The sequence below is a fragment of the Hemitrygon akajei genome, chromosome 10 (genome assembly GCF_048418815.1).
Source record: "Hemitrygon akajei chromosome 10, sHemAka1.3, whole genome shotgun sequence".
Lineage (NCBI taxonomy): Eukaryota > Metazoa > Chordata > Chondrichthyes > Myliobatiformes > Dasyatidae > Hemitrygon > Hemitrygon akajei.
This window is the reverse complement of record NC_133133.1, coordinates 176,333,846-176,347,995: the sequence shown is the minus strand read 5'-3', so window position 1 is coordinate 176,347,995 and position 14,150 is coordinate 176,333,846. Positions and strand designations below refer to the sequence as shown.

The following is a 14,150-nucleotide window of genomic DNA, read 5'->3' as shown; positions in this document are numbered from 1 at the left end:
AAGTTCGGTGCTCTTTATGCAGATATAGTTATCAAGGAGACTGGAGGTCTCCCAGAGTTCTCACATCTCACAAGGAACATGATACTAACTCTGGACTCATTCTCAGCAAACATAAAGAACCAATTACTAGAAACTTACTTAGAACCTCCACCTGTGTTTGCCCAAGCTTGTTGAGCCAAATCCTGACCACTCCAACACTGCCCACTCACACAATGGCCGCTCCACTTATTATTGACCCTGCCTTCTTATAGATCATTACGAATGCAGCCTGCTGAAAAGTCACAAAAGTGCCCAAGTTCTTTTCAAACCCCATGCTATGCCATCGAAAAATGACCTCTCATACATCACCCAAGCTCTTTTAAAATCTCACAATACATTTCAGAGGCACGTGGATGATAGAAAATGGAAGGTTTTGTAGAAGGGAAGGGCTAGACTAATCTTAAGAGTACATTAAACAGTTAGCAGAACATTATGGGCCTAAGGCACTATACTGTGCTATAATATTCTATATTCTAAATATGATGAAAATACATAAAATTAAATTTGTTTTCTGTGTTTAATTAAGATATTACTGGCTGAACAGCACCAATACTAAGATTAAATAATCACAGACACCATGTTCGGCAGAACAACAAAAACAAAACAACATCAAACCCCTTTTCTCCCTTCCACCCACTCATTCACTCACACACATAGACTGTCCTCCATCCCCAGGACAAACTATCTATTGCAGCTTATTGGGATTCACTTTCCAAATTGATTCTGCTGTAACATTCAGTTAGAAAGATCATCAATAATCACCTGGGTCCAGAGGACATTCATTCAGCTTTGCAAATTCTGCTGGAGTTTTCCCCGTAAGTACACAATTCGAGCTGCGTAGCATTATAGGCATCCTAGAGTGAAACATCAGCCATTAGGACACAGCTGGTAAGGAAATATCCAGGACACTGGATGAATTATTGAGTGGAGCCCTCACTGGGTGCCAATTACCTGCCAATGGGCAACGCATTGCGTATTATTCGCTGGCTTCCTCGGGTGTATTCAATGTCCACTGTGATGGGGGCGGAATACGTCATATCCCTCAGGCGACACTGAGAATGAAAACAGGAAATAAATAATTTGATTCAGAGGTGAGCAGTGATTTCCAGGGTCCCTCTAGCACAGGGGTGTCAAACTCATTTTAGGTCAAGGACCGGATTGAGCAAAATGCAGCTTCATGCGGGCCGGATCAGTCGGACGCGTGCAAATGCAGCTTTCGTTGCCTCCGTTTTTTCAGCCTGCTCTCATGTGTCTCAGTCTCTTCTATAACTACAAAGTGTTTCACTTTACAAATTCCGTTTCTTATGAAGAAGACTGCCGAGTAAGACTGCCGAATAAACACTAAAAACCCTGAAAACCTGGTACCTGAATAAACTCAGCATTAGCCATATCATACGCCATAGGCGCTTCGATATGGCTAGCTTTAATAGTAATAGCTTTAATAGTAATTAGATATTATCTCGCGGGCCAAAGATAATTCCACCTCGGGCAGGATTTGGCCCACGGGCCTTGAGTTTGACATATATGCTAGCATCTTGTTTGTCATTGAATAGTGATTTAATACTTTGGGCTACATCAGAAAAAGAGAATTACTTCATTTGGCATTAACAATGATCGGTGGAAACACCATACCCTTGTATGGAAAATCCTACAAGTAGCAGTAGATATGGTCCACACATAAAGTCCTCCCAACCACTGAGCAAAGTTACACAGAGTGCTGCTGCAGTAATGCAACATCTATCATCAGGGACCCCCACCAAACGTTCATGCTTGCTTTTCACTGTTGCCATCAGGAAGGTGGAACAGCAGTCTCAAGACTCACATCACCAGGATCAGGAACATTTATTACCCTTCAACCATCAGGCCTTGAACCAGAGGGGATAACCACTTGCCCCATGACTACACTGATCCCACAACCTATGGACTCATTTCAATGTACTCTTCATTCCATGTTCTTGACATTTATTGCTTATTCATTTATTATTATTTCTTTTTTCCTCTTTTTGTATTTGCACAGTTTGTTGGGTTTTTTTCAGACATTGCTTGCTGTCTGTCCTGTTGGGTGGGGTCTTTCATTGATTTTATTGTATTTACTGTGAATGCCCGCAAGAAGGGTTGTATGAGGTGACATACTGTACATGTATTTTGATATTAAATTTACTTTGAACATTGAACAATGTCACCTTATAAAGATCACATAGTCACCTATCACCTCCATTTGGAATTTGTTCTCTTTGCACAGCTAAACTGGCAATTAGCTAATTCCAACGGAAGAATCTGGACAAATATCTGTCAAGGAACATTCAAAAGGATGAGTGTGTGAAGAAAGAACTAGCATTGCAGGTAGGACACAAAGATCTTGGTCAACTCCCAGGAATCTCTCCTCTTACCTCTCTCAATACCTGTGGTATATCCCATCAGCCCTGGCCAGTGATCTCTACCTTAATGTTCTTTAAGAGACCCAAAACCATTTCCTTCTTTATTTCAAAATGCCCCAGTAAATCAGCACACTCCACACAAATCTCACTATCCTCCGTGGAGAGGAACGGTCGATGCTTTAGGACGGCACTGACGAAGGGTCTCAACCTGGAATTTCAACTGTTCCTTTCCATAGATGCTATCTTGCCTGCTGAGCTCCTCCAGTATTTGGTGTACAATTCTCTGAATTTCCAGCATTTGCAGGATATCCTGTGATTATGTTGTACCTACAGTATTGTGCAAAAGTCTTAGGCACATGTAAATAAATTGTGTAAAGAAAAGATGATTTCAAAATAATCATATGAAAAGTTTCTAAATATGAAAAAGAGCACTTATCAGTAAAAAAACTAAAATAAATGAATAATTTGTTGTGACCACCCTTTGCCTTTCAAACTGCCAGTGTTGCTTTTCAAAATTGTCATGCAGTTTTATGAGAAAATCAGCTGGTAGGTTGTTCCAAGCATCTTGGAGAACTTGCCAAAGTTCTTCTGCAGACTATGGCTGTCTCACTTGCTTCTGTCTCTCCAGGTAATCCCAGACTGTCTCAAAGATGTTGAGATCAGGGCTCTGTGGAGGTCATACCATTGGAAACCATATAAAAATCTAGGATGCCTAAGACATTTGCACAATGCTATATATGTTTGCTTCAAAGACTGTTGTATTAGACCTGGTGCCAATCCATCTTCGTTTAAATAATATTCTCTGCCTTTATTTTCCTACTAAACTAGATCATGTTACATTTATCAGCATTATACTGCTCTTGACGTGTACTTACCCTCTCATTCAGTCTCCCTAAGGCATCTTAAGGCTTCGCTGCATCTTTCTCGAACTGCTACCCAGTTTCATGGTAAGGGAAAACTTTGAAAAGCTGATTTATTCCCTTAACCAAAATATCCAGTTTCTACACTCAATGGCCACTTTATCAGGTACCTCCTGTACCTGAGGCCACCGAGTGCACGTTCTTCTGTAGCTGTAGCCCACCCACTTCAAAGTTCAACCCGTTGTGTGTTTGAAGCCGCTCTTCTGCACAGATTTATTGCAATACATAGTTATTTGAGTTACTATTGCTTTCCTGTCAGCTTGAACTAGTCTGGCCATTCTCCTCTGACTTGTTTCATTAACAAGAAACTTTCTTCCACAGAACTGCTGCTCACTGTATGTTTTTATTTTGTTTCTTGCACCATCCTCTGTAAACTCTAGAGCCTGCTGTGTATGAAAATCCCAGGAAATCTGCACTTTCTGAGATACTCAAACCACTCCATCTGGCACCAACAATCATTCCACGGTCAGTCACTTAGATCACATTTCTTCCCCATTCTGATGTTTAGTCTGAACAACATGTGAACCTCTTGACCATGTCTGCGTGCGTTTACGCATTGACTTGCTGCTGATTAGACACTTGCATTCATGAGCAGATGCAGCTAATAAAATGTTATCTTTTGTATCACCATCCTTCATTGCAGCTGGGTCTAATTCCCTCCCCAAAAGCACTGTGGAACCTGAACCACACGAACTGCTGAGGTTCAAGGCAGCGACTTGCTACCACCAAATCAAGGAGAACTGGGGTGCCAAGGTTGTGTAGCAATTAGTACTATGCTATCAAAGCTTGGGGCATTGGAGTTCAGAGCTCCCTCTGTAAAAAACTTTGTATGTTCCTTCCCCAATGCGCACGGTTTCCTCCCACAGTCCAAAGATGCATCAGTTAGTAGGTTAATTGGTCATTGTAAATTGTCCCCTGTCCTGTATGGCTCTTTGGGCTGGAAGGGCCTGTTCTGTGCTCTATCTCCAAATAAAAAATAAAACTAGGAGCAGGGAGTAAATGCTCCTATAGCGGCAAAAACCATATGCCATAAATGGACTAGAGTGCAAATCATACAGCCTCGTACCCTGATCCAGCTGCAATGGCGATACATTTTCCACAAAGGATGGCGAACACTCAATGGCCACATTATTAGGCATACCTGCTCATTAACGCAAATATCAAATCAGCTAATAATGTGTCAGCAACTGAATAATTATCTCTAAATAAATAAATAAATTCCACTGAGAGTGAGCTGCACCATACCTCATGAGGCGCCACAGGCCGCGTCACATTGAAACTTTCTTCAACATCTGGAACTCCAACGTAAATATTCAGATACCTAAAATACATCCAGTTTTCAACATTGCATTGGTGGTCACACTTCAATAGCTTAATTGCCAGTAAAGAGATTGGTGTAGGTACTATGTTCTGTGATGTTATAATTAACACTACTTTATAACTGGGGTTAGGTAAACTCTAACAAGGTATCATTTGTAATTACTGATGGGGAAGAAATAGGTTTAAAATAGAGAAAGATACAAAAAATGCTGCAGCAAGTCAGGCAGCATCTATGGAGGGGAAATAAAAACTGTAGTTATATGTTACCTACACCAAATTCTTTATCTCAGTCTGAAATGTTGACTGTTTATTTCTCCTCCATAGATGCTGCCTGACCTGCTCAGTTCCTCCAGAATTTTGCGTGTTGATCAAGTTATCTAGCATCTGCCAAATCTTGTGTTTATGATTAAAAACAGGTGCCTGGGGTTTCCATTTTGAAACCTGATTTAAAATGTTGCATCTATCAGACCATAAGATATAGGAGCCACTTGGCCCAACCAGTCTTCTCCACCATTTCATCATGGCTGACCTAATTTCCTCTCAATCCCAATCTCCTGGTTTCTCCCTGTATCCCTTCATGCCCTGACCAATCAAATAACTATCAACCTCCGCCTTAAGTATACTTCAAGACTTAGCCTCAACAGCTATGTGTGGCAAAAATTCCTCCTCATCTCTGTTCTAAAAGAATGCCCCTCTGTTCTGAGGCTATATCCTTTGGTCTTTGACTCCCCCACCACAGGAAACATCCTCTCTACATCCACTCTACTAAGGCCTTTCATCGCTTGATAGTTTTCAATGAGGTCACCCCTCATTCTTTTGAATTAGGCCCAGAGCCATCAAACTCTCTTCATATGACAAGCCATTCAATCCTGGAATCATTTTCGTGAACCCCCTTTGACCCCTCTCCAGTGTCAGCACATCCTTTCTAAGGGGCTCAAAACTGCTCACAATATTCCAGTGAGGCCTCACTAGTATTTTATAAAGTTTAACATTACATACTTCCTTTTATATTCTAGACTTCTTGAAATGAATGCTACCATCACATTTGCCTTCCTCACCATGGACTCATCGAGCAAAGTAACCTTCAGGAATCCTGCACAAGGACTCCAAGTCCCTTTGCACCCCAGTTTTTTGCATTTTCTCTCTATTAGGAAACAGTTAACCCTTTCATTTCTTCTACCAAAGTGCATGACTGTACACTTCCCAATACTATATTCTATCTGCCATTTCTTTGCCCATTCTCCTAATCTAAGTCCTTCTGTAGTCTCTCTACCTCAAGACTACCCGCCCCTCCACCTATCTTCACATATTCTGCAAAATTTGCAACAAAGCCATCAATTCCATTCAAATCATTGACATATAAAAGAATCGGTCCCATCACAGACCCCTGTGGAACACCACTAGTCACCTGCAGCCAATTGAAAATGTCTCCTGTTATTCCCACTCTTTGCCTCCTGCCAATAAGCACTGTTTTATCCATGCCAGAATCTTTCCTGTAATACCATGGGCTCGTAGCTTGTTAAGCAGCATCATGTGCAGCACCTTGTCAAAGGCCTTCTGAAAATCCAAGTATAGGTGGCCCCCGTTTCTCGAACATTCGCTTTACGACAGCTCACTGTTATGAAAGACCTACATTAGTACCTGTTTTCGCTAACCAAAGAGGATTTTCACTTTTACGAAAAAAGATGCCCACCTTATGTGTGTTACCCCGAGAAAGACTACTATGACCGTGAAGCCGTATGCAGGCATTTGTGCGCGCATGCGTGTAGGCGTGTACGTGCATAGGCGTGTACATGCCGATTTTTTTCTCCACATCAATTTTGGCTCACTGTCTTCCCAATTTTGATAAGTGAAACTACACCGTTCATACAGTATTTCTATTTTATATAGGCTGTATATTTATCATATAATTCCAGCTTTTACTATATGTTTGTGTTATTTTAGGTTTTATGTGTTATTTGGTATGATTTGGTAGGTTATTTTTGGGTCTGGGAACGCTCAAAAATTTTTCCCATATAAATTAATGGTAATTGCTTCTTCACTTTACAACATTGTGGCTTACAAATGGTTTAATAGGAACGCTCTACCTTCGGAAAGCGGGGGAACCTGTACACAACATCAACCGATTCTCATTTGTCTATCCTGCTCATTTTTTTCCCCCAAAGAATTCCAACAGATTTTTCAGGCCAGATTTTCCCTTAAGGAAACCATTCTGACTTTGACCTACTTTACCATGTGTCTCCAAGTACCCTGAGCCCTCATCCTTAATAATCTACTCCAACATCTTCCAAACTACTTAGGTCAGACTAACCGGCCTATAGTTTCCTTTCTTCTGCCTCACTCCCTTCTTGAAGAGTGGAGTGATGTTTTCAATCTTCCAGAACCATTCCAGAATCTAGTGATTCTTGACAGTTCATTACTAATGCCTCCACAATCTCTTCAGCCACTTCTCTCAGAACACTGGGGTGTACACTATCCCAGTCAATATGGCTCTCCCCTGGTAGGTCATCCCCCTCAATAGTATCTAAAGTTGAATACTTATTATTGAGGGGAACGGCCACATGTGTACTCTGCACTGGCTTTGCATATCCCCTACTTCTCCTGACAGTCAGCCTGTCTCCTGCAATCTAGGAATGACTAGCTCCCTGTAGGTCATATCTATTACCTCCTCATTCTCCTATATGACTTGAAGGTGATTGAGCTATAGTTCCACCCTTAATACGGTCTCTCAGGAGCTGCAGCTCGGTGTACCTGGTGCAGATGGGTTTATCTGGGAGACTGGACATCTCCCAGACTTCCCACATCCCACAAAGAATATAGAACACTGCCCGTGGAGCCATTCGTCCTAAGATATTATGTCCTAATAGATGAGGAGTGAACAAATAAGACCAGAAAGAGAGAAACCTACCAAAATACAGGACAGCAGGCAGTGCCTGCTGGTTGGCTTCAATTTGACCTGTGTGTGAGTGATTAATGATTGAGTGAAAGGCTTCTTGCTGTAAGGCAAGGTGTGACACTGCACAGAGGACACCAATCTCAGCCACCAGCTTCACCCAAGGGTTGCAGGGAGAACTTGATCTACTCTGAGACACAGGGAATGCAAAGGAGAGGTTCTGGGTGCTTCAGACTTCAGGACTAAAATGGGTGATTGAGATTGAGGGGAGATTTGATAGAGGTATATAAAATTATGAGGGTATAGATAAGGTAAATAAATGAAAGTGGGCTTTTTCCACTGAGGTTGGGTGGGACAACCAGAGGTCATGGGTTCAGGATGAAAGGTGAAAAAGTTTAAGGGGAATGTGAAGGGAAATATCTTTACTCAGAGGGTTGTGAGAGTGTGGAATGAGCTGCCAATGCAAGTGGTGCACGTGAGCTCGATTTCAATGTTTAAGAGATGATAGGATAGGTGCATTGGATGGGAAGGTATGGAGTGCTGTGGTCCACGTGCAGGTCAATGGGATTTGGCAATTTCAATGGGTCTGCATGGACTAGATGGCCCAAAAGGCCTGTTTCTGTGCTGTACTTTCTATGACTCTGTGGCTGCAGCCCTGCCATCCACAACGAAGGGACACAGCGCAGCAGTTCAAGATGTCAGAGATACAGCACAGAAACAGGCCCTTTGGCCCACAAAGTCTGTACTGAATATCATCCATGTTTACATTAGTCCCATACCGAACCCATTTTATTTCTCCCACATTCTCAGCAGCTCCCTTCCAGGTCCATAAGAAATAGCAGAATTAGGCCATTTGGCCCATTGAATCTGCTCCACAATTCCATCATGGTTGATTTATTAACCATCTCAAACCCATTCTCCTGCCTTCGCCCCATAACCTTTAACACCCTGACTAATCAAGAACCTGTCATCAATATACCCAATGACATGGCCTTCACAGCTGTCTGACCCACTACTACTAGGTAGTTTCCTGTGGCAAACAACCCATCATCCAGCACTTCTTTGAGGAGTGGGAGGCAATCCATGTGGTCACAGGGAGAAAGTGCAATCTGCACAGAGGCAGCGCCTCAGGTTACAGAAACCGGACAGTTCTGTCCGTGCACACCTGTCTCCCAGACGGTACCCCCGTTTGATTCCTGTCACTATGCAGCTCCAATTTAGTAACAGGAGCATCAGCCTAGAATCAGAAACACTGAAAACCTACAGGCCCTTCGGCCCACAAAGTTGTGCCGAACATGCCCCTACCTTAGAAATTACTAGACTTACCCATAGCCCTCTATTTTACTAAGCTCCATGTACCAATCTAAAAGCCTCTTAAAAAACCCTATCGTATCTGCCTCCACCACCGTTGTCGGCAGCCCATTCCATGCACTCACCACTCTGAGTAAAAAAACTTACCCGACATCTCCTCTGTACCTACTCTCCAGCACCTTAAATCTGTGTCCTCTTGTGGCAACCAGCCCTAGGAAAAAGCCTCTGACTATCCACACAATCAATGCCTCTCATCATTATGTACACCTCTATCAGGTCACCTCTCATCCTCCTTTGCTCCAAGGAGAAAAGGCCGAGTTCACTCAACCTATTCTCATGAGGCATGCTCCCCAATCCAGGCAACATCCTTGTAAAAGATGTGGTTGAAACTCTGATGTGGAAACCAAGTCCTTGACCTATAGATACCCTGACTCAGTCGGCAAGGCTGCATAGCAGTTAGTGGAACGCTTCAAAGCACCAATGACCTGTGCTTAATTCCCGCCACTGTTTGTAAGGAGTTATTATGTTCTCCCTGTGACCTTTCATGTTTCCTCTGGGTGCTCCAGTTTCCTCCCTCAATCCAAAGATGTTACGGGTTAGGGTTAGTCAATTGTGAACATCCTAAGTCAGTGCCAAAAGCACGGTGACACTTGTGGGCTTCCTTAGCACATCCTCAGATTGTGCTGGTCGTTGCACAAATGATGCATTCCACATTGTACTTCGATTTACATGTGACAAATAAAGATAATCTTTATAGTTTCAAAAGCAAGAGAACTACCCACCAGGTCACAGGTCATCTTGGCACAGAGCGCGTCCTCACCTGGACACATCCAGCAGGGCACTGCTGCCCTAACTCAAGGACAGTGTCTGTCCTGCTGTTATAAAACCACTGAACAGCTCCCCAGTAGATTAAAATGGGCTCTTGACCTCACATTCTACCTCATTATGATCCTGCACCTTGTTTACCTGTACTGCACTTTCTTATAGCTGTTATACTTCATTCTGCATTCTAGAACATAGAACGCAGACAGTACAGCACACGAACAGGCCCTTCGGCCCGCAATGTTGTGCTGAACCAATTAAATTGGCAATCAAATGGCCAACTAAACTCATCTTTTCTGCTGACACAGTGTCCATATCCTGCCATTTTCCTCACATTCATGTGCCTATCTAAACATCTTGTAAAAGTCTCTAAAGTTTCTGCCTCTACCCCAGGCAGCACATTCAAGGTACCCACCACTCTGTGTAAAAAACTTGCCCCTCATATCCCCTTCACATTGAATGCATGCCCTCTGCTATTAGATATTTCAAACCTTGGAAAAAGATATTACCTTGTTCCACCTCAATGCACTGTTTGATGTGTGTGAATGGTACACAAGACAGGCTTTTCACTGTGACTCGGTACATGTGACAATAATGAACTAATACCAATGTAACAAAAACTGATCTGCTGGAGGAACTCAGTCAGTCCGGCATCTGTGGGAAGAGAAACCAGTTAACTCTCCTGGGAGTTAAAACTGGGAGAAGAGTGGAGGGGTGCCAATGCCCTATCACAAATGCTGTGACTGGCTGGACATTTTTATGGATTTCTGATATATTTCTTTCCCAACAATGAAAGTAACATCCCTTCAGAGGACAGATGGCAAAGATCAGCATTTTCTGAGGATAATTACTCACTTCAGATACCACATTGGGTCAGCATCGCTGGTCACTTTCTCATTGGCTTTCATAATCTTCTTAATCTAGAGGGGAGAAGAAGAGGCAGTGAGGGTAATGAACAAGTTCTGAGAATCAGAGAAGAGTTTGACACGAGATTCAGATATACAGTACTTACCGCATGTATATCGAAACATACTGTGAAAAGGGTTGTGATGTGGCGGGGGCGCCCCACAAGTGTCCCCAGTTATTCTGAGGCCAACATGGCATGCCCATCATGTTCAACAGAACAACACAGAGCACAATGAGCGACACAGTAACAGGAGCAAAACAAGCCTAGTTGTTAACCACACCTACCTCCACATTTATAAAGTAGTTGAATGAATCGATGTGCTGCTTTACCAGCCCTTTGACCTGCATACAAAGAAACAAAAAAATCAAAGCTTTTTCCACCACAGACCCACATGGATAGAGCCAGTGACTGGTGAGTACCAACAGCCAAGGCCATGCAGAGGGAACTTATGAGGCTTTATAAGGTATTGGTACTTGGAGCATTGTGAGCAGTTTTGGGCCTCCGATCTAAAAAAGGATGTGTTGTCATAAGAGAGGATCCAGAAGAGATTCATGAGAATTATCCTAGGAATGAAAGTGTTAATGTAGAAGGAGCATTTGATGACTCTGGGCCTGTACACGCTGAAGTTCAGAAGGAGGGGGTATCTCATTGAAACTTACAGAATATTGAAAGGCATAGACATCGGACACAGAGAGGATATTTCCTATAGTGGGAGATTTTAAGACCAGAATCAGAATCAGGTTTATCATCACTGGCATGTGTCGTGAAATTTGTTAACTTAGCAGCAGCAGTTCAATGCAATACATAATCTAAAAGAAAAAGGAAAAATAATAATAAATAAATAAATTACAGCATACGCATACTTAATTGTGCGAAAAACAAATATATATTAAAAAAAGAGAGATAGTGTTCACAGGTTCAATGCCCATTTAGGCATCGGATGGCAGAGGGGAAGAAGCTGTTCCTGAATCGCTGAGTGTGTGCTTTCAGGCTTCTGTACCTTCTACCTGATGGTAACAGTGAGAAAGGGGCATGCCCTGGGTGCTGGAGGTCCTTAATAATGGATGCTGCCTTTCTGAGACACCACTCCATGAAGATGTCCTGAGTACTGTGTAGGCTTGTACCCAAGATGGAGCTGACTAGATTTACGACCTTCTGCAGTTTCCTTTGGTCCTGTGCAGTAGCCCCGCCCCCATACCAGACAGTGATGCAGCCTGTCAGAATGCTCTCCACGGTACATCTATATTAGTTTTTGAGTGTATTTGTTGACATACCAAGTCTCTTCAAACTCCTAATGAAATATATTCACTGTTTTGCTTTCGTTATAGCTACATCGCTATGTTGGGTTAGGTACTCAGAGAGCTTGACACCCAGGAACTTGAAACTGCTCACTCTCTCCACTTCTGATCCCTCTATGAGGAATGGTATGTGTCCCTTCGTCTTACCCTTCCTGAAGTCCACAATCAGCTCTTTCATCTGACTGACATCGAGTGCAAGATTGTTGCTCTGGCACCATTCCACCAGTTGGTATATCTTACTCCTGTACGCCCCTTGTCTCCACCTGAGATTCTACCATCAATTGTTGTATCATCAGAAAATTTATAGATGGTATTCGAGTTATGCCTGGCCACACAGTCATGTGTATAGAGAGAGTAGAGCAGCGGGCTAAGCACACACCCCTGAGGTTCACCAGTGTTGATCGTCAACAAGGAGAAACCAGTCCACACAGATTGTACAGAGGGCACAGCTTCAGAATCGAAGAAACATAGAAAACCTACAGTACAATACAGGCCCTTCGGCCCACAAAGTTGTGCCAAACATGTCCCTACTGTAGAAATTACTAGGCTTACATATAGCCCTCTATTTTACTAAGCTCCATGTACCTATCTAAAAGCCTCTTAAAAAGACCCTATCATATCTGCCTCTACCACCATTGCTGGCAGCCCATTCAAATCAAGTCACTTTTATTGTCATTTTGACCATAACTGCTATGTACAGTACATAGTAAAAATGAGACAACATTTTTCAGGACCATGGTGTGACATGACACAGTACAAAAACTAGACTGAACTACATAAAAAAACAACAGAGAGAGAAAAAAAACCCAACAACTACACTAGACTACAGACCTATCCAGGACTGCATAAAGTGCACAAAAACAGTGCAGGCATTACAATAAATAATAAACAGGACAATAGGACAGTAAGGTGTCAGTCCAGTCTCTGGGTACTGATGAGTCTGATAGCTTGGGGGAAGAAACTGTTACATAGTCTGGTCGTGAAAGCCCAAATGCTTTGGAGCCTTTTCCCAGACGGCAGGAGAGAGAAGAGATTGTATGAGGGGAGCATGGGGTCCTTCATAATGCTGTTTCCTTTGCGGATGCAGCGTGTAGTGTAAATGTCTGTAATGGCGGGAAGAGAGACCCCAATGATCTTCTCAGCTGGCCTCACTATCCGCTGCAGGGTCTTGCGATCCGAGATGGTGCAATTTCTGAACCAGGCAGTGATGCAGCTGCTCAGGATGCTCTCAATACAACCCCTGTAGAATGTGATGAGGATGGGGGGGTTGGAGATGGACTTCCGTCAGCCTTCGCAGAAAGTAGAGACGCTGCTGGGCTTTCTTTGCTATGGAGCTGGTGTTGAGGGACCAGGTGAGATTCTCCGCCAGGAAATTTGGTGCTCTTGACAATCTCTACCGAGGAGCCATCGATGTTCAGCGGGGAGTGGTTGCTCCGTGCCCTCCTGCACTCACCACTCTCTTGAGTGAAAAACTTACCCCTGACATCTCCTCTGTACCTACTCCCCAGCACCTTAAACCTGTGTCCTCTTGTGGCAATCAGCCCTAGGAAAAAGCTTCTGACTATCCACAAAATCAATTCCTCTCATCATCTTGTACACCTCTATCAGGTCACCTCTCATCCTCCGTCGCTCCAAGGAGAAAAGGCCAAGTTCACTCAACCTATTCTCATAAGGCATGCTTCCCAATCCAGGCAACATCCTTGTAAATATCCTCTGCACCCTTTCTATGGCTTCCACATCCTTCCTGTAGTGAGATGACCAGAACTGAGCACAGTACTCCAAGTGGGGTCTGACCAGGGTCCTATATAGCTACAACATTACCTCTCAGCTCCTAAATTCAATTCCACGATTGATGAAGGCCAATACACCGTATGCCTTCTTAACCACAAAGTCAACCTGTGCAGCTGCTTTGAGTGTCCTATGGACTCAGACCTCAAGATCCCTCTGATCCTCCACACTGCCAAGAGTCTTACCATTAATACTATATTCTGCCATCATATTTGACCTACCAAAATGAACCACTTCACATTTATCTGGGTTGAACTCCATCTGCCACTTCTCAGCCCAGTTTTGCATCCTATCAATGTCTCGCTGTAACCTCTGACAGCCCTCCACACTATCCACAACACCTCCAACGTTTGTGCCATCAGCAAACTTACTAAACCATCCCTCCACTTCCTCATCCAGGTCATTTATAAAAATCATGAAGAGTAAGGGTCCCAGAACAGATCCCTGAGGCATTCCACTGGTGACCAACCTCCA

At 43.3% G+C, this 14,150-nt stretch overlaps 1 protein-coding gene across 2 annotated transcripts in view; it reads right to left on the bottom strand.

Moving 5' to 3' along the window:
- The window catches only part of polr3b (polymerase (RNA) III (DNA directed) polypeptide B), a 148,541-nt gene that overhangs the window by 127,623 nt on the left and 6,768 nt on the right, over window positions 1-14,150 (bottom strand). The window contains exons 3-7 of one of the 2 annotated variants that reach the window (XM_073059794.1): window positions 10,875-10,931; window positions 10,539-10,603; window positions 4,583-4,658; window positions 991-1,091; window positions 802-893 (exon numbers count right to left, since the gene is read on the bottom strand). In XM_073059794.1, the coding sequence (XP_072915895.1) occupies window positions 802-893; window positions 991-1,091; window positions 4,583-4,658; window positions 10,539-10,603; window positions 10,875-10,931 (391 nt within the window). Of the gene's footprint in view, window positions 1-801; window positions 894-990; window positions 1,092-4,582; window positions 4,659-10,538; window positions 10,604-10,874; window positions 10,932-14,150 lie in introns of those variants that run through there. The other variant, XM_073059795.1, reaches the window with a different exon arrangement.